Source organism: Triticum urartu, chromosome 1A (genome assembly GCF_056163025.1).
Source record: "Triticum urartu cultivar PI428250 chromosome 1A, HENAU_Tu73, whole genome shotgun sequence".
In the NCBI taxonomy this organism is placed as follows: Eukaryota; Viridiplantae; Streptophyta; class Magnoliopsida; order Poales; family Poaceae; genus Triticum; species Triticum urartu.
In genome coordinates, this window is record NC_141873.1 from 436,519,888 (window position 1) to 436,545,919 (window position 26,032).

Sequence of the window (26,032 nt, forward strand, 5' to 3'; positions counted from 1 at the left end):
ACGACCGCGTCGACCTCCCCTGCCTCTTCTGCATCGCCGTTGAAGCTGCGCCTCGCCGGAGAGCTCCCCGCCGTCGTTGATTCTGCTTCGCCTGAACCGGGGATCCTCTTTCTGCTTCACCCCGCGCCGAGTCTCGCTTCCGTTGACTGCCTCCACGCTCGATCTGGTCGAGTCGTCGAACACAGCAAACCCAGCGCGTTTGACCAGGCCCAGCGTGCCCGCTCGATCCGGCCAAGCCTCCTCCACCAATGGGTTGAAGCCCATGGGTGAGCAGCCCCCCGCCCCTGTGTATTGTTGGGCCGGCCTCTGTTTTGGCCCGCGTATGTTTTTTTTCAACGCCTGGGAATTTGCTATTTAATCCAGTAAAACAGATTTACAGTATAGCCCCTCTAGTCCATGAATATCGTAACTCTCAATCCGTGCATCATATGTAAAAACTTTAAATATGAAAGATGCTTAGAATTGCGTCTAGTTTCATAATATGCAACTTTCATGCATGTTTGAAATGTTTAAAATGTTGTTTGGTTAAATTTGCTCCTATGCCATGCTAAAATGATTTATATCATAACTAAATAACCGTAGCTCCAAACCTAACAAACTTTATATGTAAATGGGGTAGAAAAATGCCTAGTTTAACATGGTGGCTTTACTTTGCATGTTTAACAACCCTAAAATTGTGTTTAGGACAGAACAGTACCAAACCTAATATATGCATATGGGGATTTACCGGAATTGTTGTTTGTTGTTCCGGCCTCATTTAAACTTGGCTAGATAGGTAGTTTTCTTTTGCTTCACCCTCTTGCCATGTTTAACAACATTTAATAGTGTTGGATACATAAACGAGATCGAACTAAATAATGGATTGTGGTGTTTCGTCAATATGCAACCCGTTGCATATTGAGCTCCACTTAAGTTGTAGTTTTGTTTGTGCACTTTGCCATGCCATGCCTCTTTAAACCGGCATGCATCATACTTGTTTGCGCATCGTGCCATGCTTATGTGATGTTTGTTTACTATGTTGTTTGCTTTCTTTCCGGTGTACTTCTTCTCGGTAATCCGGTAACGTCGTGTTGTGAGGATTCGTTCGACTACGTCCGTTTGCCTTCTTCATGGACTCGTTCTTCTTCCTTGCGGGATCTCAGGCAAGATGGCCATACCCTCGAAATCACTTCTATCTTTGCTTGCTAGTTGCTCGCTCTTTTGCTTTGCCTATGCTGCGGTACCTACCACTTGCTTATCATGCCTCCCATATTGTTAAGCCAAGCCTCTAACCCACCTTGTCCTAGCAAACCGTTGTTTGGCTATGTTACCGCTTTGCTCAGCCCCTCTTATAGCGTTGTTAGTTGCAGGTGAAGATTGGAGTTTGTTCCATGTTGGAACATGGATATTTTGTTGGGATATCACAATATCTCTTATTTAATTAATGCATCTATATACTTGGTAAAGGGTGGAAGGCTCGGCCTTATGCCTGGTGTTTTTTTCCACTCTTGCCGCCCTAGTTTCCGTCATATCGGTGTTATGTTCTCGGATTTTGCGTTCCTTACACAGTTGGGTTATAATGGGAACCCCTTGACAGTTCGCCTTGAATAAAACTCTTCCAGCAATGCCCAACATTGGTTTTACCATTTGCCACCTAGCCTTTTCTTTCCCTTGGGTAGGCCTGCCCAAGGGTCATCTTTATTTAACCCCCCCCCCCCCGGGCCAGTGCTCCTCTGAGTGTTGGTCCAAAATGGGTAGCCTGCGGGGCCACCTCGGGGCAACTCGAGGGTTGGTTTTACTCGTAGCTTGACCTATCTGAGTGTGCCCTGAGAACGAGATATGTGCAGCTCCTATCGGGATTTGTCGGCACATTCGGGCGGTGTTGCTGGACTTGTTTTACCATTGTCGAGGACGTCTTGTAACCGGGATTCCGAGTCTGATCGGATTGTCTTGGGAGAAGGAATATCCTTCGTTGACCGTGAGAGCTTGTGATGGGCTAAGCTGGGACACCCCTGCAGGGATTTAAACTTTCGAAAGTCGTGCCCGTGGTTATGGGCAGATGGGAATTTGTTAATGTCCGGTTGTAGAAAACCTGAAACTTATCGTAATTAAAACGCATCAACCGCGTGTGTTATCCTGATGGTCTCTTTCCGGCGGAGTCCGGGAAGTGAACACGGTGTTGGAGTTATGATTGACGTAGGTTGTTCTAGGATCACTTCTTGATCATAGTTTTATCGATCGTGCCTTTGCCTTCTCTTCTCGCTCTCATTTGCGTATGTTAGCCACTATATATGCTAGTGCTTGCTGCAGCTCCACCTCATACCTTTTACCCTACCTATAAGCTTAAATAGTCTTGATCGCGAGGATGTGAGATTGCTGAGTCCCCGTGACTCACAAATATTTCCAAAACCAGCTTGCAGGTGCCGATGATACCGTGCAGGTGACGCAACCAAGCTCAAGGAGGAGCTCGATGAAGACCTTGTTCGTAGTGTTGTTCCGTTCCAGTTGATCAGTAGTGGAGCCCAGTTGGGACGATCGGGGATCTGTGTAGCATTTGGGGTAGTCTTCTTTTATTTTGGTTCCGTAGTCGGACCTTGATTGTATCTGGATGATGTAATGCTTTAGTCATGTATTGTGTGAAGTGGCGATTGTAAGCCAACTATGTATCTCTTTCCCTTATGTATTACATGGGTCGTGTGAAGATTACCTCACTTGCGACATTGCTTACAATGCGGTTATGCCTCTAAGTCGTGCTTCGACACGTGGGAGATATAGCCGCATCGTGGGCGTTACAAGTTGGTAATCAGAGCCTTCCCCGACTTTAGGAGCCCCCCTGCTTGATCGAATCGTTGGCGTTGTTGAGTCTAGAAAAATGTTTTGAGTCATTTAGGATTATATATATTGGAGAGTAGGACTTATTTTTACTCCTCAGTCCCTTCGTCGCTCTAGTGAGGCATCCTGGCATAGAGTTTTGACTCTTCTCTTCTCAAATTCCACTAAAAAAATTTAGGATCACACGGGTATCTTGGAATCATTTCGATGGTTTTGTGACGAGAACATTGTTCTTGGTGCCTCCTGACATTTAGGGGTTGTGGCAGTGTCCCAGGGAGTTGAGCTTTGAGGTGTTGTCGTCACAATTTTATCGTCGCAGTTCTGGAATACCTGAGTTCGCCGACATCGAAAATCTCTTTTATGCAGTTGTTGGTGAGATAACCTTGACGCCACCCAGTACTGGGGCGGGAGTTCGGGAGTATTGCCATAACTCGTATAACAGATGCTTTTCGAAGGTTGAGGTAAACGATTTCCGAAGGTTTCTTGGTTATGTGTTGAAGGATGGATACAGCTGGATGTAGGATTTGTTAGTTTGGGTGAGATATTATGCTTCCCCTGTATCCCCAACACCTGATTGCATAACCGGAAAATTTCGGGAGTTTATAAGTGGGAATTCAAGTAGCTCTTAGGATATCTTTCCGACAGATGTATGATATGAAATTGGGGTTCGATGTCTAGTGGTCCGCCTATCCACGGTTGGTTTTACAGTGGTCTCATTCTGTCTTAAAGAGTCCTTGGCTATGCCGACTCGGGGATGCTTCGTATGTCATGTGCACTGCCTTGTACATGATGGTGTTGTACGATCGAGCCTGTGTAGGCCCCACCACGAAAACTTCGGACGAAATCTCTATCATATGTTTGTTCCGGCTTATTCTGCAAGCCAATCCTTTGTGTTGTTTTTGAGTTGTGGTATTCGAGTTGCTTCAAAGTCAAATGTTGATTCCATACCTTTCCTAAGCGGTGTTCTCATATTTCTATGTGAATACCAATACTTGATGATCATCGTGATTGTCACGTCAATTCTTTCCAACCAGTGTGATTCTCTTCAAGATGATCCTATCATTTTTTTCCTATTTGCAAGATCCAATCTCAGCTCTTCTCAACGGTGTTCATTTCATCCGCCCCAAGCTTGCCTTTGTTTTCCCGCCCTCCCACCCTTTTTCTTCGAGGACTAAGATGTCTTAATCAAGTATCTATCTTATGATTATGAAGTCTCTTCTTTCTTTTCAATCAATGTTCTTATCCAGTGCTTCTAATGAAGATTCTAACGGAGCTTCTAGTTCATCATTCGTCATTCCTTTTTCTTCTCCGGTGGATTCAATTCAAGTTTTCTGTGTTGATCATATTCTTTTCCTTGTTTCAAATGCTTTCTCATGCCGGTGCACCTCTTAACCATTCCCCGCTTGCTATTCTTTTGTTCTGAAGTGCTAAAGATATCTCAGAAGATTCGTGTTTCCACTCTGCATTCGTTCAAGATCTTTCGAGGATGTTCTCTCATTCAAGCCTTTTAATTCAACCGGTGCAATCTATCTTCCAAGCGACCTTTTCAACGGTGTTCCTTTTGAGTGGGCCCTAACCCACAGGTCTTTTTCCAGGATCTTACCTGACTCTTCTAATTCTCCCGGAGATATCCTCAAAAATTCTTTTTGAAGTTGACGTAAGAATGAATTATCATCAGTCTTATGTTTTTCTCCAAGATCTGTCGAATTCTTTTCATCGTTGGCTCAACCTCTTCGTTTTGATTCTTCCGGAGTGTCTAAATAATTCATGGTGGTGTTTCTTGTCGTCATTCTCGGATTTTGAAGACCGAAGAAGAGTTTCTCTTTAATCTTGCTCCATTCTCTTCAAGATTCGTGATTCTAGCCGGTTGCCATCCTCTCATAATTATTTTCGATTGTGGGAATTCTTTTCACCCATCCGAAGCAATTCAAGAGTCTTCTCAGTTTGTTATCCGGAGTCCATTAATTCAGGTTTATTCATTCTCAGCTTTCAGTTATCATTCTCCAATCTTACCGGTGCATCATTCAAATATTCTCTGATAAGTTCGCGATCTATTCGTCCTCATGTATCAAATCCCCTCAAGTATCTTCGTTCATTTCATAATTCTTCCCGGTGTTTCTTTATCTTCTCTTCGTTCATTTTCAATTCTTACGGTGCTTCTTCCAAGTTTCTTCTTCCTTCGTTTATCATATCAATTCTTTCGTTCTTTCAAATCCTAACGGTGGTTCGTGGAAGACATTCTCAAGTTTATGTTATATCTCTCTTAATCTTTTCTATGAGAATAAGTAATATGCCAAATCCGTTGGTTGTCATCAATTTAATTGGTGAAGGATAAGCATAATGTAATTCTTATTCTTGTTTCATCAAGTTTATTAAATTTCTTTTTCCGGAGTGGTTCACCATATCACATTCTCGGTCTGAGATGATTTATCTTTTCTCCCGGTATTCCAAGTTTCCACTTTTTCTCGTCGCGGAGAGTCATCTAAATCATCCCAAGGCTTCACCTTATGTTTTCAACTTCTCTTTCCTCTCGTTTGATCATCCTTTTGTTACCGGAGTTCTTCATGAAGGTTCTACATGATGGTTCATCAAGGATTTAATTCCTTCTCAAAGTTTTCATCGAGATTCTTTTCTAAGGAGCTCAAGTATTCTTCATCTTGCAATCCGGAGTGCAATTCTTTCTACCGTATCATTGGAGGTGGTATTATGTCATTCTTGATAATTTGAGTTCATGTTTCACGATTCACATGTTGTTAAGAATGAGGTATTTTAAATCCATCAACCTCTTCGTTGGAGTTATCTTGTGTCATGCTTCACCTAAAACCTTCCCTAAGGATTGTTGCTATTTATGGTGCTTATAAGCGACCCAAGTTCTTCATTTGTACTCCCGGTGAAATAGTTTCTCGTCTCCTTGTTCTTATCAATCCAATTCTTTTTCCCGTGAGTGGCAGGTTGTCTCCTCATAATTTGAGATGTATTCGTTAAGCCCATTTCAAGTTTATTCTTTTGTTGTTGGTTTTTTCAACAATTTTGTTCGACCTTTCTCTTCAAGATGCTTTTCAAGCTCATTTGAGTTAGAAGATGGTGTTTTATTCTCCGTTCTTTTGTTCCGATGATCTACCTTTTATTCCTTCATCCGGAGGCATTGTTTTGTTGCTATATTCACCCATCATCTCGTTTTGTCAAAAATCATGTTCTGTTCGTGCTTATCCATTTAACCGGAGTGTCATGCCCTCTTTCCAAGTTCTTCCCATTCTGTCAAGTTTTACCTCCATTCTCAACCGGAGTGCCGTCTGAAATCTTTCTTACCCCTTGTGCTATTCTTTTAATAGTTCCGGAGGCAGTATGTTGTTGATTTCATCAAGTATCCTCTCATCTTGTCAAGTTCATGTTCAATTCCTTCCATTTATAGCCGGAGTGCTGCCCAAATTACATCAGTCTTATTCCTTCTCTATCTTGTTTTAACCGGAGTGTTATCGCTATTGATCCTTATCGTTCCTTGTACATCTCGTTTCTACCGGAGTGCTTGGATGTACTTCTTGTCCATTGCAACCCTTTTCTCATGTCTTTCAACCTAAAGGGTTCTCGTGATGTTCCTTGTTCCTCGTTTCTAACGGAGGTTTTCAACTTTATTAATCTTCGTTGTATTATTTCTTTCAAATTTGCTCAACCTCGCAAGGTTCGTGGTTCACTCGTTTGTCAAAGAAGCAACTTAGTTCTACCTCTTCTCTTTCTCTTCCTTTTTCCCTCCGGTGCCATCCTAGATCTCGGGATGAGAGCCTCTCGTAGTGGTGGAGTGTTGTGACGCCCCGAGACCGTTGCGCTAGGTGTCTTCCAATTATTCGCTGTTGTTGCCATGTCATTCGCTTGCGTGTTGCATCTTATCATGTCATCATGTGCATTGCATCATCATGTTTTCAAAACTTACATCCGTCCCGGCCTCCCCGTTCCTTTCGTTGTCCGTTCTGAGTCCAACCACACTTGCATGAGCCTGCGGCACCTCCGAAATATTATTTTATAAGTGGCCGGAAAATGTTCTCATAATTGGATGAGAGTTGGCGTGTGGTCTTGTTATGTTGTAGGTAGGCCGCCTGCCAAGTTTCATCGCATTCAGAGCTCGTTTGATAGCCTAACCGTTAAACTTATAGCGGCATTATAGCCGGTCAAAACGTTGGACGTTTTCGGTCTCCGGAAACTACTGTCGGACATCTCTCTTATCTCTCTTCTGAGCCATCATACCCCTCTCCTTCGTTGACCGTTCCGAGACCAATCGGGTTACCGATTTCCCTCTTGCCAAACCACCTACTCCCTCTTTGCACAGTGCATCGACCCCTCGCACGTGTCCGAAAGTTGTCCCGGACCCAACCCGGACAGTTGTCACCGTTGGATCCGGATCATCCCCAAACATCTACAAAACGTCTCCATTTTGTTATTTGGACTCCCTAACCAATTTATTCTCGACCGCCCGATTATGATCGGACGGACCGAATGCCCCCCCTAACCTAATCCAACAACATATATATAGAAAGCAACCCTAATTTTGAGGAGAGTTGTCCCATCCATCCACTTCTTCCGCCGCCACCCTCTCTCTAAATCCTCCTCGGAGTCCACATCGAGCCAACCACACAACACCAGCCAGATCCAAAAATTTCACCCACTTCCCTCCTGTCTCCTCACTGGTTGGAGCCTCCGAAGCCGCAGCTCCTGCCCGCGGAGCCCCTCGTCCCCGTGCCACTGGTTCGCTCGATCTAGAGGAGAGGAGCACGCCATCGTCATGCTCCTCCCTGCTCCCTCGCTCTTGTTTAGATCGAGGGGAGGAGCCCCTCGACCTCGACCTGTCGCCCCGCCAATTCGTTGGAGTCTGCCGTGGCGTCCGATTTTCGCCGGAGTTGCTCCGTTCCTCGCACGAACCAGCAGGCCGTCCTCACCGCCCTGCCATTTTTTTCTCTCCTTCGCCGAAGCTCTCTCTGCCTCCCTGACCTCTCTTCCCCTCTTGGAGCAGCAGCAGCAGAAGCTTCCGCCGCCATGCAGTGTTGTCGTTCCTCTGCTTCGTCGCCGTCCAGGAACGCCCCGAGTCCACCACCGCCGCCCTGCTTGCCTCCTCTGCTTCGGGCCATGTCCAGCACCGCGTCGACTCTTGCATCCGCCACCGCTGCCGCCTTCGGCCACCATTCGTCAAGCACGGCCATCTCCGTTGTCAGCCGCCTCGAGTTCGTCGCCCTCCGCTGCGGCCTCGTCGTTGTCCAACAGTCCCGCCACTTCCCGTCCCTGCATCGCCGTCAAGGCCTCGTCGCCGGAGTCCCGTGCGTCGTCGTGCACCGGTCCAGCTGTTGCGTCTTCTTTTCGAGGGAGACGACCGCGTCGACCTCCCCTGCCTCTTCTGCGTCGCCGTTGAAGCTGCGCCCTCGCCGGAGAGCTCCCCACCGTCTCTGACTCTGCTTCGCCTGAACCGAGGATCCTCTTTCTGCTTCACCCCGCGTCGAGTCTCACTTCCGTTGACTGCCTCCACGCTCGATCTGGTCGAGTCGTCGGACGCAGCAGACCCAGCGCGTTTGACCAGGCCCAGTGTGCCCGCTCGATCCGGCCAAGCCTCCTCCACCAATGGGCTGAATCCCATGGGTGAGCAGCCCCCCGCCCCTGTGTATTGTTGTGCCGACCTATGTTTCAGCCTGCGTATATTTTTTTCAACGCCTGGGAATTTGCTATTTAATCCAGTAAAACAGATTTACAGTATAGCCCCTCTAGTCCATGCATATCGTAACTCTCAATCCGTGCATCATATGTAAAAACTTTAAATATGAAAGATGCTTAGAATTGCGTCTAGTTTCATAATATGCAACTTTCATGCATGTTTGAAATGTTTAAAATGTTGTTTGGTTAAATTTGCTCCTATGCCATGCTAAAATGATTTATATCATAACTAAATAACCGTAGTTCCAAACCTAACAAACTTTATATGTAAATGGGGTAGAAAAATGCCTAGTTTAACATGGTGGCTTTAATTTGCATGTTTAACAACCCTAAAATTGTGTTTAGGACAGAACAGTACCAAACCTAATATATGCATATGGGGATTTATCGGAATTGTTGTTTGTTGTTCCGGCCTCATTTAAACTTGGCTAGATAGGTAGTTTTCTTTTGCTTCACCCTCTTACCATGTTTAACAACATTTAATATTGTTGGGTACATAAACGAGATCGAACTAAATAATGGATTGTGGTGTTTCGTCAATATGCAACCCGTTGCATATTGAGCTCCACTTAAGTTGTAGTTTTGTTTGTGCACTTTGCCATGCCATGCCTCTTTAAACCGGCATGCATCATACTTGTTTGCGCATCGTGCCATGCTTATGTGATGTTTGTTTACTATGTTGTTTGCTTTCTTTCCGGTGTACTTCTTCTCGGTAATCCGGTAACGTCGTGTTGTGAGGATTCGTTCGACTACGTCCGTTTGCCTTCTTCATGGACTCGTTCTTCTTCCTTGCGGGATCTCAGGCAAGATGGCCATACCCTCGAAATCACTTCTATCTTTGCTTGCTAGTTGCTCGCTCTTTTGCTTTGCCTATGCTGCGGTACCTACCACTTGCTTATCATGCCTCCCATATTGTTAAGCCAAGCCTCTAACCCACCTTGTCCTAGCAAACCGGTGTTTGGCTATGTTACCGCTTTGCTCAGCCCCTCTTATAGCGTTGTTAGTTGCAGGTGAAGATTGGAGTTTGTTCCATGTTGGAACTTGTATATTTTGTTGGGATATCACAATATCTCTTATTTAATTAATGCATCTATATACTTGGTAAAGGGTGGAAGGCTCGGCCTTATGTCTGGTGTTTTGTTCCACTCTTGCCGCCCTAGTTTCCGTCATATCGGTGTTATGTTCCCGGATTTTGCGTTCCTTACACGGTTGGGTTATAATGGGAACCCCTTGACAGTTCGCCTTGAATAAAACTCTTCCAGCAATGCCCAACATTGGTTTTACCATTTGCCACCTAGCCTTTTCTTTCCCTTGGGTAGGCCTGCCCAAGGGTCATCTTTATTTAACCCCCCCCCCGGGCCAGTGCTCCTCTGAGTGTTGGTCCGAAATGGGCAGCCTGCGGGGCTGATACGTCTCCAACGTATCTATAATTTTTGATTGCTCCATGCTACTTTATCTACTGTTTTAGGCAATATTGGGCTTTATTATCCACTTTTATATTATTTTTGGGACTAACCTATTAACCGGAGGCCCAGCCCAGATTTGCTGTTTTATGCCTATTTCAGTATTTCGAGGAAAAGGAATATCAGACGGAGTCAAAACGGAACGAAATCAACTGGAGAAGTTATTTTTGGAAGGAAACCCACCTGATGGACTTGGACCCCATGTCAGAAGAGCCACGAGGCGGTCACGAGGGTGGAGGGCGCGCCCTCCCCCCTGGGCGCGCCCCCCTGCCTCGTGGGGCCCCCGTAGCTCCACCGACGTTCTCCCTGCACCCATATATACCTACGTACCCTAAAACTTCCAGAACAGAAGATAGATCGGGAGTTCCGCCGCTGCAAGCCTCCAGAACCACGAAAAACCAATCGGGACCCCTTTCCGGTACCCTGCCGGAGGGGGGATCCATCTCCGGTGGCCATCTTCATCATCCCGGCGCTATCCATGACGAGGAGGGAGTAGTTCACCCTCGGGGCTGAGGGTATGTACCAGTAGCTATGTGTTTGATCTCTCTCTCTCTCGTGTTCTCTCTCGTGTTCCATCTATGGCACGATCTTGATGTATCCCGAGCTTTGCTATTGTAGTTGGATCTTATGTTTCTTCTCCCCCTCTACTCTCTTGTGATGAATTGAGTTTCCCCTTTGAAGTTATCTTATCCGATTGAGTCTTTTATGAACACTTGATGTATGTCTTGCCGTGCTTATCTGTGGTGACAATGGGATATCACGTGCCACTTGATGTATGTTTTGGTGACCAACTTGCGGGTTCCGCCCATGAACCTATGCATAGGGGTTGGCACACGTTCTTGATTCTCCGGTAGAAACTTTGGGGCACTATTTGAAGTACTTTTATATTGGTTGGATAAATCTGAGATTGTGTGATGCATATCGTATAATCATGCCCACGGATACTTGAGGTGACAATGGAGTATCTAGGTGACATTAGGGTTTTGGTTGATTTGTATCTTAAGGTGTTATTCTAGTAAAAAATCCAGGGTTGTTTGTGACACTTATAGGAATAGCCCAACGGATTGATTTGAAAGAATAACTTTGAGGTGTTTTCGTACCCTACCATAATCTCTACGTTTGTTCTCTGCTATTAGTGGCTTCGGAGTGACTCTTTGTTGCATGTTGAGGGATAGTTATGTGATCCAATTATGATATTATTGTTGAGAGGACTTGCACTAGCGAAAGTATGAACCCTAGGCCTTGTTTCAACGCATTGCAATACCGTTTACACTCACTTTTATCATTAGTTATCTTGCTGTTTTTATATTTTCAGATTACAAATACCTTTATCTACCATCCATATACCACTTGTATCACCATATCTTCGCTGAACTAGTGCACCTATACAATTTACCATTGTATTGGGTGTGTTGGGGACACAAGAGACTCTTTGTTATTTGGTTGTAGGGTTGCTTGAGAGAGACCATCTTCATCCTACGCCTCCTACGGATTGATAAACCTTAGGTCATCCACTTGAGGGAAATTTGCTACTGTCCTACAAACCTCCGCACTTGGAGGCCCAACAACGTCTACACGAAGAAGGTTGTGTAGTAGACATCAGGGGCCACCTCGGGGCAACTCGAGGGTTGGTTTTACTCGTAGCTTGACCTATCTGAGTGTGCCCTGAGAACGAGATATGTGCAGCTCCTATCGGGATTTGTCGGCACATTCGGGCGGTGTTGCTGGACTTGTTTTACCATTGTCGAGGATGTCTTGTAACCGGGATTCTGAGTCTGATCGGATTGTGTTGGGAGAAGGAATATCCTTCGTTGACCGTGAGAGCTTGTGATGGGCTAAGTTGGGACACCCCTGCAGGGATTTGAACTTTCAAAAGCCGTGCCCGCGGTTATGGGCAAATGGGAATTTGTTAATGTCCGGTTGTAGAAAACCTGAAACTTATCTTAATTAAAACGCATCAACCGCGTGTGTTACCGTGATGGTCTCTTTCCGGCGGAGTCCGGGAAGTGAACACGGTGTTGGATTTATGCTTGACGTAGGTTGTTCTAGGATCACTTCTTGATCATAGTTTTATCGATCATGCCTTTGCCTTCTCTTCTCGCTCTCATTTGCATATGTTAGCCACCATATATGCTAGTGCTTGTTGCAGCTCCACCTCATACCTTTTACCCTACCTATAAGCTTAAATAGTCTTGATCGCGAGGATGTGAGATTGCTGAGTCCCCGTGACTCACAGATATTTCCAAAACCAGCTTGCAGGTGCCAATGATACCGTGCAGGTGACGCAACCAAGCTCAAGGAGGATCTCGATGAAGACCTTGTTCGTAGTGTTGTTTCGTTCCAGTTGATCAGTAGTGGAGCCCAGTTGGGACGATCGGGGATCTGTGTAGCATTTGGGGTAGTCTTCTTTTATTTTGGTTCCGTAGTCGAACCTTGATTGTATCTGGATGATGTAATGCTTTATTCATGTATTGTGTGAAGTGGCGATTGTAAGCCAACTATGTATCTCTTTCCCTTATGTATTACATGGGTTGTGTGAAGATTACCTCACTTGCGACATTTCTTACAATGCGGTTATGCCTCTAAGTCATGCTTCGACACGTAGGAGATATAGCTGTTGGAAATATGCCCTAGAGGCAATAATAAAATGGTTATTATTATATTTCTTTGTTCATGATAATTGTCTATTGTTCATGCTATAATTGTGTTATCCGGAAATCGTAATACATGTGTGAATACATAGACCACAACACGTCCCTAGTGAGCCTCTAGTTGACTAGCTCGTTGATCAAAAGATAGTCATGGTTTCCTGACTATGGACATTGGATGTCATTGATAGCGGGATCACATCATTAGGAGAATGATGTGATGGAGAATACCCAATCCTAAGCATAGCTCAAAGATCGTGTAGTTCGTTTGCTATAGTTTTTCCGAATGTCAAGTATCATTTCCTTAGACCATGAGATTGTGCAACTCCCGGATACCGTAGGAGTGCTTTGGGTGTGCCAAACGTCACAATGTAACTGGGTGACTATAAAGGTACACTACGGGTATGTCCGAAAGTGTCTATTGGGTTGGCACGAATCGAGACTGGGATTTGTCACTCCGTATGATGGAGAGGTATCTCTGGGCCCACTCGGTAATGCATCATCATAATGAGCTCAATGTGACCAAGTGGTTGATCACGGGATCATGCATTACGGTATGAGTAAAGTGACTTGCCGGTAAAGAGATTGAACGAGGTATTGGGATACCGACGATCGAGTCTCGGGCAAGTAACGTACCGATTGACAAAGGGAATTGTATACGGGATTGATCGAATCCTCGACATCGTGGTTCATCCGATGAGATCATCGAGGAGCATGTGGGAGCCAACATGGGTATCCAGATCCCGCTGTTGGTTATTGACCGGAGAGTCGTCTCGGTCATGTCTGCGTGTCTCCCGAACCCGTAGGGTCTACACACTTAAGGTTCGGTGACGCTAGGGTTGTTGAGATATTAGTATATGGTAACCCGAAAGTTGTTCGGAGTCCTGAATGAGATCCCGGACATCACGAGGAGTTCCGGAATGGTCCGGAGGTGAAGATTTATATATAGGAAGTCGAGTTTCGGCCATCGGGAAAGTTTCGGGGGTAATCGGTATTGTACCGGGACCACCGGAAGGGTCCCGGGGGTCCATCGGGTGGGGCCACCTATCACGGAGGGCCCCATGGGCTGAAGTGGGAGGGGAACCAGCCCCTAGTGGGCTGGTGCGCCCTCCCATGGGCCTCCCCTGCGCCTAGGGTTGGAAACCCTAGGGGTGGGGGCGCCCCACTTGGCTTGGGGGGCACTCCACCCCCCTTGGCCCCCCCCTTGGAGATTGCATCTCCTAGGGCCGGCGCCCCCCTAGGGGTCCTATATATAGTGGGGGGAGGGCAGCCGCACCCTAGCCCCTGGCGCCTCCCTCTCCCTCCCATGACACTCCTCCCTCTCCCTGAGCTTGGCGAAGCCCTGCCGAGATCACCGTTGCTTCCACCACCACGCCGTCATGCTGCTGGATCTTCATCAACCTCTCCTTTCCCCTTGTTGTATCAAGTTGGAGGAGACGTCTTCCCAACCGTACGTTTGTCGAACGCGGAGGTGCCGTCCGTTTGGCGCTAGGTCATCGGTGATTTGGATCACGACGAGTACGACTCCATCAACCCCGTTCTCTTGAACGCTTCCGCGCGCGATCTACAAGGGTATGTAGATGCACTCCCCTCTCCCTCGTTGCTAGATGAATCCATAGATTGATCTTGGTGATGCGTAGAAAATTTTAAAATTATGTTACATTCCCCAACAGTGGCATCATGAGCTAGGTCTATGCGTAGTTTCTATGCACGAGTAGAACACAAAGCAGTTGTGGGCGTCAATATTGTCAATTTACTTGCCGTTACTAGTCTTATCTTGATTCGGCGGCATCGTGGGATGAAGCGGCCCGGACCGACCTTACATGTACGCTTACGTAAGACTGGTTCCACCAACTAACATGCACTAGTTGCATAAGGTGGCTAGCGGGTGTCTGCCTCTCTAGTCGGATTGGATTCGATGAAAAGGGTCCTTATGAAGGGTAAATAGAAATTGGCATATCACGTTGTGGTTTTGGCGTAGGTAAGAAACGTTCTTGCTAGAAACCTATAGCAGCCACGTAAAAACTTGCAACAACAATTAGAGGACGTCTAACTTGTTTTTGCAGCATGTGCCGTGTGATGTGATATGGCCAAAAGGATATGATGAATGATATATGTGATGTATGAGATTGATCATGTTCTTGTAATAGGAATCACGACTTGCATGTCGATGAGTATGACAACCGGCAGGAGCCATAGGAGTTGTCTTAATTTATTTATGACCTGCATGTCAACATAAACGTCATGTAATTACTTTACTTTATTGCTAAAGCGTTAGCCATAGTAGTAGAAGTAATAGATGATGAGACAACTTCAAGAAGACACGATGATGGAGATCATGATGATGGAGATCATGGTGTCATGCCGGTGACAACAATGATCATGGAGCCCCGAAGATGGAGATCAAAAGGAGCAAATGATATTGGCCATATCATGTCACTATTTGATTGCATGTGATGTTTATCATGTTTTACATCTTATTTGCTTAGAACGACGGTAGCTTAAATAAGATGATCCCTCGTAATAATTTCAAGAAAGTGTTCCCCCTAACTGTGCACCGTTGCGAAGGTTCGTTGTTTTGAAGCACCACGTGATGATCGGGTGTGATAGATTCTAACGTTCGAATACAACGGGTGTAAGCCAAATTTACACACGCAATACACTTAGGTTGACTTGACGAGCCTAGCATGTACAGACATGGCCTCGGAACACGGAAGACCGAAAGGTCGAGCATGAGTCGTATAGAAGATACGATCAACATGAAGATGTTCACCGATGTTGACTAGTCCGTCTCACGTGATGATCGGGCACGGCCTAGTTGACTCGGATCATGTTTCACTTAGATGACTAGAGGGATGTCTATCTGAGTGGGAGTTCATTGAATAATTTGATTAGATGAACTTAATTATCATGAACTTAGTCTAAAATCTTTACACTATGTCTTGTAGATCAAATGGCCCACGCTAATGTTGCCCTCAACTTCAACGCGTTCCTAGAGAAAACCAAGCTGAAAGATGATGGCAGCAACTATATGGACTGGGTCCGGAACCTGAGGATCCTCCTCATAGCTGCCAAGAAAGATTATGTCCTAGAAGCACCGCTAGGTGACGCACCCATCCCAGAGAACCAAGACGTTATGAACACTTGGCAGTCACGTGCTGATGATTACTCCCTCGTTCAGTGCGTCATGCTTTATAGCTTAGAACCAGGGCTCCAAAAGCGTTTTGAGAGACACGGAGCATATGAGATGTTCGAAGAGCTGAAAATGGTTTTCCAAGCTCATGCCCGGGTCGAGAGATATGAAGTCTTCAACAAGTTCTTCAGTTGTAAGATGGAGGAAAATAGTTCTGTCAATGAGCACATACTCAAAATGTCTGGGTTGCATAACCGCTTGACTCGGCTGGGAGTTAATCTCCCGGATGACGCGGTCATTGACAGAATCCTTCAGTCGCTCCCACCGAGCTACAAGAGCTTTGTGATGAACTTCAATATGCAGGGGATGGAAAAGACCATTCCTAAGGTATATTCAATGCTGAAATCAGCGGAGGTGGAAATCAAAAAGGAACATCAAGTGTTGATGGTGAATAAAACCACTAGGTTCAAGAAAGGCAAGGGTAAAAAGAACTTCAAGAAGGACGGCAAGGGAGTTGCCGCGCCCGGTAAGCAAGCTACCGGGAAGAAGTCAAAGAATGGACCCAAGCCTGAGACTGAGTGTTTTTATTGCAAGGGAAGTGGTCACTGGAAGCGGAACTGCCCCAAATACTTAGCGGACAAGAAGGCCGGCAACACTAAAGGTATATGTGATATACATGTAATTGATGTGTACCTTACCAGTACTCGTAGTAGCTCCTGGGTATTTGGTACCGGTGCGGTTGCTCACATTTGTAACTCAAAGCAGGAGCTGCGGAATAAGCGGAGACTGGCGAAGGATGAGGTGACGATGCGCGTCCGGAATGGTTCCAAGGTCGATGTGATCGCCGTCGGCACGCTACCTCTACATTTACCTACGGGATTAGTTTTAAACCTCAATAATTGTTATTTAGTGACAGCTTTGAGCATGAACATTGTATCAAGATCTCGTTTAATTCGAGATGGGTACTCATTTAAATCCGAGAATAATGGTTGTTCTATTTATATGAGAGATATGTTTTATGGTCATGCTCCGCTGGTGAATGTTTATTCTTAATGAATCTCGAGCGTAATGTTACACATATTCATAGTGTGAATACCAAAAGATGTAAGGTTGATAATGATAGTCCCACATACTTGTGGCACTGCCGTCTTGGTCACATAGGTGTCAAACGCATGAAGAAGCTCCATGCAGATGGACTTTTGGAGTCTCTTGATTACGAATCATTTGACACGTGCGAACCATGCCTCATGGGTAAAATGACCAAGACTCCGTTCTCAGGAACAATGGAGCGAGCAACCAACTTATTGGAAATCATAGATACTGATGTGTGCGGTCCAATGAGTGTTGAGGCTCGCGGTGGCTATCGTTATGTTCTCACCCTCACTGATGACTTGAGTAGATATGGGTATGTCTACTTAATGAAACACAAGTCTGAGACCTTTGAAAAGTTCAAGGAATTTCAGAGTGAGATTGAGAATCAACGTGACAGGAAAATCAAGTTCTTGCGATCAGATCGTGGGGGAGAATACTTGAGTCACGAATTTGGCACACACTTAAGGAAATTGGGAATAGTTTCACAACTCACGCCGCCTGGAACACCTCAGCCTAATGGTGTGTCCGAACATCGTACGCACTCTATTGGATATGGTGCGATCTATGATGTCTCTTACCGATCTATCGCTGTCATTTTGGGGCTATGCTTTAGAGACTGCCGCGTTCACTTTAAATAAGGCTCCGTCGAAATCCGTTGAGACGACACCGTATGAATTATGGTTTGGGAAGAAACCTAAGCTGTCGTTTCTAAAAGTTTGGGGATGTGATGCTTATGTCAAGAAACTTCAACCTGAAAAGCTCGAACCCAAGTCGGAAAAATGCGTCTTCATAGGATACCCTAAAGAAACTATTGGGTATACCTTCTACCTCAGATCCGAAGGCAAGATCTTTGTTGCCAAGAATGGATCCTTTCTAGAGAAAGAGTTTCTCTCGAAAGAAATAAGTGGGAGGAAAGTAGAACTTGATGAAGTATTACCTCTTGAACCGGAGAGTGGCGCAGCTCAGGAAATTGTTCCTGAGGTGCCTGCACCGACTAGAGAGGAAGTTAATGATGATGATCATGAAACTTCAGATCAAGTTGCTACTGAACTTCGTAGGTCCACAAGGACACGTTCCGCACCAGTGGTACGGCAACCCTGTCTTGGAAATCATGTTGTTAGACAACGGTGAACCTTCGAACTATGAAGAAGCGATGGCGGGCCCAGATTCTGACAAATGGCTGGAAGCCATGAAATCCGAGATAGGATCCATGTATGAAAACAAAGTATGGACTTTGACTGACTTGCCCGATGATCGGCGAGCCATAGAAAATAAATAGATCTTTAAGAACAAGACAGACGCGGATGGTAATGTAACCATCTATAAAGCTCGGCTTATCGCTAAGGGTTATTCACAAGTTCAAGGGGTTGACTACGATGAGACTTTCTCACCCGTAGCGAAGCCGAAGTCCGTCCGAATCATGTTAGAAATTGCCGCATTCTATGATTATGAGATATGGCAAATGGACGTCAAAACGGCATTCCTTAATGGTTTCCTTAAGGAAGAATTGTATATGATGCAGCCGGAAGGTTTTGTCGATCCTAAGAATGCTGACAAAGTGTGCAAACTCCAACGCTCGATCTATGGGCTGGTGCAAGCATCTCGGAGTTGGAACATTCGTTTTGATGAGATGATCAAAGCGTTTGGGTTTACGCAGACTTATGGAGAAGTCTGCATTTACAAGAAAGTGAGTGGGAGCTCTGTAGCATTTCTCATATTGTATGTGGATGACATACTGTTGATGGGAAATGATATAGAATTCTTGGAAAGCATAAAGGCCTACTTGAACAAGTGTTTTTCAATGAAGGATCTTGGATAAGCTGCTTACATATTAGGCATCAAGATCTATAGAGATAGATCGAGACGCCTCATTGGTCTTTCACAGAGTACGTACCTTGACAAGATTAAAGAAGTTCAATATGGATCAGTCAAAGAAGGGTTTCTTGCCTGTATTGCAAGGTACGAGATTGAGCACGGCTCAATACCCGACCACGGCAGAAGATAGAGAAAAGATGAGTGTCGTCCCCTATGCCTCGGCCATAGGGTCTATCATGTATGCTATGCTGTGTACCAGACTGGATGTAAACCTTGCCGTAAGTTTGGTAGGAAGGTAACAAAGTAATCCCGGCATGGAACACTGGACAGCGGTCAAGAATATCCTGAAGTACCTGAAGAGGACTAAGGATATGTTCCTCGTTTATGGAGGTGACGAAGAGCTCATCGTAAAGGGTTACGTCGATGCTAGCTTCGACACAGATCTGGATGACTCTAAGTCACAAACCGGATACATGTATATTTTGAATGGTGGGGCAGTAAGCTGGTGCAGTTGCAAGCAAAGCGTTGTGGCGGGATCTACATGTGAGGCGGAGTACATGGCAGCCTCGGAGGCAGCACAAGAGGCAATCTGGGTGAAGGAGTTCATTACCGACCTAGGAGTCATACCCAATGCGTCGGGCCCGATGACTCTCTTCTGTGACAACACTGGAGCTATTGCCCTTGCCAAGGAGCCCAGGTTTCACAGGAAGACCAGGCATATCAAGCGTCGCTTCAACTCCATTCGTGAAAGTGTTCAAAATGGAGACATAGATATTTGTAAAGTACATATGGACCTGAATGTGGCAGATCCGTTGACTAAACCTCTCCCTAGAGCAAAACATGATCAACACCAGGATTATATGGGTGTTCAATTCATCACAATGTAACTAGACTATTGACTCTAGTGCAAGTGGGAGACTGTTGGAAATATGTCCTAGAGGCAATAATAAAATGGTTATTATTATATTTCTTTGTTCATGATAATTGTCTATTGTTCATGCTATAATTGTGTTATCCGGAAATCGTAATACATGTGTGAATACATAGACCACAACACGTCCCTAGTGAGCCTCTAGTTGAGTAGCTCGTTGATCAAAAGATAGTCATGGTTTCCTGACTATGGACATTGGATGTCATTAATAGCGGGATCACATCATTAGGAGAATGATGTGATGGACAAAACTCAATCCTAAGCATAGCTCAAAGATCGTGTAGTTCGTTTGCTATAGTTTTTCCGACTGTCAAGTATCATTTCCTTAGACCATGAGATTGTGCAACTCCCGGATACCGTAGGAGTTCTTTGGGTGTGCCAAACGTCACAACGTAACTGGGTGACTATAAAGGTACACTACGGGTATCTCCGAAAGTGTCTGTTGGGTTGGCACGAATCGAGACTGGGATTTATCACTCCGTATGACGGAGAGGTATCTCTGGGCGCACTCGGTAATGCATCATCATAATGAGCTCAATGTGACCAAGTGGTTGATCATGGGATCATGCATTACGGTACGAGTAAAGTGACTTGCCGGTAACGAGATTGAACGAGGTATTGGGATACCGACGATCGAGTCTTGGGCAAGTAACGTACCGATTGACAAAGGGAATTGTATACGGGATTGATCAAATCCTCGACGTCGTGGTTCATCCGATGAGATCATCGAAGAGCATGTGGGAGCCAACATGGGTATCCAGATCCCGCTGTTGGTTATTGACCGGAGAGTCGTCTCGGTCATGTCTGTGTGTCTCCCGAACCCGTAGGGTCTACACACTTAAGGTTCGGTGACGCTAGGGTTGTTGAGATATTAGTATACGGTAACCAGAAAGTTGTTCAGAGTCCTGAATGAGATCCCGGACGTCACGAGGAGTTCCGGAATGGTCCGGAGGTGAAGATTTATATATAGGAAGTCGAGTTTCGGCCATCGGGAAAGTTTCGGGGGTAATCGGTATTGTACCGGGACCACCGAAAGGGTCCCGGGGGTCCACCGGATGGGGCCACCTATCCCGGAGGGCCCCATGGGCTGAAGTGGGAGGGGAACCAGCCCCTAGTGGGCTGGTGCGCCCTCCCATGGGCCTCCCCTGCGCCTAGGGTTGGAAACCCTAGGGGTGGGGGCACCCACTTGGCTTGGGGGGTACTCCACCCCCCTTGGCCGCCGCCCCCCTTGGAGATTGCATCTCCTAGGGCCGGCGCCCCCCTAGGGGTCCTATATATAGTGGGGGGAGGGAGGGCAGCCGCACCCTAGCCCCTGGCGCCTCCCTCTCCCTCCCGTGACACTCCTCCCTTTCCCTGAGCTTGGCGAAGCCTTGCCGAGATCACCGTTGCTTCCACCACCACGCCGTCGTGCTGCTGGATCTTCATCAACCTCTCCTTTCCCCTTGCTGGATCAAGTTGGAGGAGACGTCTTTCCAACCGTACGTGTGTTGAACGCGGAGGTGCCGTCCGTTCGACGCTAGGTCATCGGTGATTTGGATCACGACGAGTACGACTCCATCAACCCCGTTCTCTTGAACGCTTCCGCGCGTGATCTACAAGGGTATGTAGATGCACTCCCCTCTCCCTCGTTGCTAGATAACTCCATAGATTGATCTTGGTGATGCGTAGAAAATTTTAAAATTTTGCTACGTTCCCCAACAATAGCCGCATCGTGAGCGTTACAACTATTTCCTACTTTCAAATAAAAATGTCTTTGGTAGAAATAAATGTATACCATATTATATACAAAATTACCTAAGTACATGAAATACTTATGTTAATCAGTATTTATTTATTTATTCCATATTAAATTCAAGCAAATTATTTTTATACCATTCTAATGTGTACTTATGTGAATTCACATAAGCATGTTTTAAATACATAAAATAAAATATATACGCAAACATTCCTTAAATTTCAACCATGGACGTTTCTTTGATAAAATTGTCTAACTATATCTCTTGTACATATTGACACAAAACAAAAGCAATACCTCTGGTACAAACCTCTACATGGTAAAAGCTAAAAGGAAAACATTTGGACGGAGTGAACATTAAATCTATCAAATATTCCCTCCATTCGGCATCAATTCTTTTCCCTCCGTTCACAAATATAAGATGTTCTATCATTTTTGTGAATCATATATATATATATAGGTAAATTGTCTGGGGCACCTAGACCCATTATATGGCAACTCACATTTATAGTGTATGATATATAATACACAACAAAATGACTTTCCAAATTTATTTGCATGCACTACAATCATCAGCCCTCATTGATTGCTTTCCAGAAAACAAATATACTATTGTTTCCTAGCAATGATTTCTTTCCAAACAAAAAGGGTATGTATGTACGCTCTGATTTTTTAGGTATCAGATACGACAAAATAATATACGGCCGGGTCACACTTTTTAACGCCTAATATTTCTATACAAAATAAGATGACCATATAATATAATGTGACCCGAATTATTATTTTACCTTTAGGAAAATATGATGCATGCTGATACCCACAGATGATTTGTTTCATGCGCACAAATACCCACACATGATTCTTTTTAGTTTTAGGAATGCACATTTCGTGCCAATACCCACACATAATTTTTTCCCATGTCTATGTTGACCTAAGACATAATGCCGGCATACCCATTTTCATTATACGCATGCTTTGTAGATATAAACAAAATTGATATACTTTGGACGCTACATACCCGAACACTATTTTTTATTACACGTATATTCTGTTGAGACATACCTGTAACTGATGCTCGAGATATACCCCAAAATTGTATAATTTACATATACCTAATATATAGGGTATGTATATATACCTAAGATATTGTACACACAAACTCATTATTTAGTACATGTATATGCCTTGAAGACATATCCAAAAATAATATAGTTTTAATGGGGACATACCTAATAATGATATACTTTTTTGGGGATATGTATATGTACCAAAGATATTTTACGGACAAACTATTTTCTCCAAACATATAACATGAATATGGTGTCATGTGACATACGTTTCTCCAAAAAGGTATAAAACATCAATACAATACGAATTCTTGTTCTCTGTAGAAAAGTCCACGTACCAATGCCATGCATATTCCCGCAAAAAATGCCATGCATATGACCATTAATTATTCATCCTCGGTTTCCATTCTAATGTGGGCATTAAGTGTCTCATATCAAGCAATAATTAGCAAATAATTCTTTCCTAATGAAACGCTCTAGTACTAGTACAAGTGCACATATCTCAGCGTAATCCAATGATTTGTAGGTAAGGTGCCCAGGCACCTAGGTGTCCGAAATGGTATATAGTAACGCTAAACTAAGCGTGAGTGTAGAATAGCTTATTCTACACCCCAGTAACGGTATATACAAAATATAGTAACACACTATGTAAAATGTAATTTTCGTGAAAATGTAGTAAATGACAAACATAGATGATAAAAAAATCTTTTCCGAATTACTACATTTTGTACACCGTTTTACTAGATTTTGTACCTAGCGCTACTAGGGGGTGTAGAATAAGCTATTCTACACTCACGCTTAGAATAGCGTTACCCTATAGACACATTTTAATATGTTTGTTCACTCATTTCAGTTTGGACATAGATCATATTAAAATGTCCAAAACATCTTATATTTTTGAATGAAGGGAGTTTTTTTTTCATTATACCTACCATATTTATATAGGCAAAGTTGCCCTATTCTTAAAGAAGTATTATGCAACTGTAGCAATTTTTTTCTAATATTCTATTATGCAGTATAAGCATTTGCATCTGTGTCCCTTTCATTTGAAGTGGCTAAAAATTGTGCAGGAGACAAGCGAGATGTTGTATGGTGACGTTTTCCGGAACCAAATGAGAATCTTCCATTATTGTGGCCACTAGCGCTGAGTGCTAACCAGCGCTTGAGGCCATTGAATCTTGAATTGTGACCAAGTGTGCAAGATCTCCCACTGCTAGCTAACCATCAGTTGAGGCCTTTGAACCCTGCTGACATGGCAAACGTGCGACAAAACCTGGACCATGCGTGGATCAACCTCATACCTCTACCATCAACGTGGACTATATCCTTAATTTATCTCAGGGGCGCCATGTGTGGCTTACTCAACCTCACGACCCTCGTTGTATCTCACAAACTGTGGTATTTGATAAATAAAGTTATGTTCATTGCTTAAAAAACCTGGACTATATCCAATACACCTATTTCTTCCGGCGCATCAATGCATTTTGGCTCATCTTAAGGTTATTATAGATTATTAAAAAAACACAACACCAATATTACATGCTTCTATCATGTCAAAAAGTATCGACTTCAAATTCAACATATAGCCCGGGAAACAAAAAAGACAAATCCAACGGTAATTTCGTCAATCACTGAATTTACTTCCTGCAAAACAAATCTTCCAGATTTACAACTGAATTAGCAACTATTCACAGATGGATTTGTCTTTTTTTATATTCGTGTTTTTAATTTGCAACATGATTGATATACATTGTGTCTTTTTTACCTTGTCTTTTGAAAAAAATATATGATTAGGGTTTTTGGACTTGGGAATACCGGGAGTACTCCAAAGAGCAGGACTGTCAAAAGGTCCAACGAGTTGTGTTTCTCAGGTCAACTTAATTAGCAACTTTGTGCGATGAGAGGAGGCAAAGCACTCGTGCTCGGGCCGGCCGTACCGGTTTCGGCCACCATTCCGCGGCAAGGTTGCTATTGCATGTCGTGTCGTGTCGTTGGACATTCTACGCGCGACCCAGCTCATCTCTGCACTCCATGCCATCAAACCTCTGCACTTTCTTGTACCTTTGCTACGGTGGTGGTGGATCGGGGCATCCATGGGCGATCTCATGTCGGGGAGCGTGCTTTGCTCTGCTCAGGTCGGCGGGGCATGATGGAGTTTATCCGCTTGGTTCACACAGGCCGGTGCGACTGGCTGGCTGGCATCTCCGTTGGTTGGTGTGTTCGTTTCGGGGGCATTTCTAACCGGTCCCCTATCCGGCGTTAGAGCAATTTTAATAGAGCGATCAATTTCGTTCGCCCGCGTCCGTTTGGGTCGGCGTGGACAAAAATGCCGGTCCAACGCGCCGACCCAAACTCAAATCGTGTCTGCCCGGCGTCCGCGTCGATCCATTTCCGGCTCAAAATTGCGCCTAGAATGCGTCGGCGCGGACGCGAAGCAGACGCGTCACGCGTCTCCTCGCCGTCCGCCGCGTCCTCACCAAGTGGCTGTCCAACCGCTACGGTCAACATAATTTATGACAACCGTCCACCTTGGGCTCATGCGTCAGCGACGGCGGTCGTCTTTTTTTAAGCCGGGCGTGCGGCGGGGCCGTCCTCATCCACTACCACTCACCCCTTTCCCCATCTGGCCACCCCTGCCCCCACGCCGGCGACAACCCTAGTCACCGCCAGCAAGGGTTTCTTCTCCGGCGTCGGCAGCAGCCGCAAGGGCAAAGCCCCCGCCCGCCATTCCCCCTCCCTCCCCGCCCTCCCCCCGCCGGCGCGCGCTCCCCGGCAGAGGCAGCGCATCAGCGTGCCGCTGCACCAGGCCGAGTGGCACCGGCACCACCGCGTGCCTCTGCCGTACCCGGACGTGACGCTGCCGCACGACTGGCATTTGGATCCGGAGAGGATCCCAGTGCCGGCGGCGCCGCGGACGGCCAGGGCCCATGCGGAGGAGGTGCGGCGCCGGCGGGCGTTGCTGAGCGAGGAGCAGCGCGCCGACCCGCGCTTCGCCGTCGACTCACTCAACTGGGCTCGATGGTTCGCCATCGAGCACGAGGAGGCGAGGCGACGTGGCGTCCGCGGCGTCGACCACAGCCTGCCGCCGCCCGCGCTCGTCGTCCGCGACGAGGATCAGGAGGCCGAGGCCACCTACCAGGCGGCCATCAAGGAGAGCGAGGAGGAGGAGCGATGGAGGGAGGCGGACGAGGCGGCTTTCGAGGCTGCCATGGCGGAGGCCATGGCCCTCTCCGCGGCGGGCGACTGCGTCGTGCCGCCGGTGGCCCCGTCGTCCCCGCCCAAAGCCGAGCCGGAGGAGCCGGCCTACATCGAGCGCTACTCCTGGACCGGAGTAGTCCGCGAGTGGGTCAGCGCTCCGCCGATCTGGCTCGGGGCGATGGAGAAGCAGGAGGCGGCCTACCTCGCCCACTGGCGCCGCGTTCGGCTTGCCGAGGACCTCCGGGAGGGCCAGCACCTGCAGATGCTCGAGCGCGAGGCTGAAAAGGAGGCGCGCCAGGCCCAGGCAGCGGCGGCGCAGGCAGCAGCGGCAAAGCCCGACATCACCGCCGTCTGGAACACGGCGTTCCCCTGGGCCGGCCCTGCGCCGACGTTGATCGACCTCACCGGTCCCGACGCAGCCGCCGCCGCCGCCGCCGAGGACGCCTAG

At 46.1% G+C, this 26,032-nt stretch overlaps 1 protein-coding gene across 1 annotated transcript; it reads left to right on the forward strand.

Annotated features, from left to right (window-relative positions):
- Window positions 1-7,926: 7,926 nt before the first annotated feature.
- On the forward strand, window positions 7,927-26,032 carry LOC147991589 (uncharacterized). Its single transcript, XM_087538736.1, has 2 exons — window positions 7,927-8,140; window positions 24,957-26,032. The coding sequence occupies exons 1-2, from the start codon at window positions 7,927-7,929 to the stop codon at window positions 26,030-26,032; spliced, it is 1,290 nt and encodes a 429-aa protein (XP_087394862.1).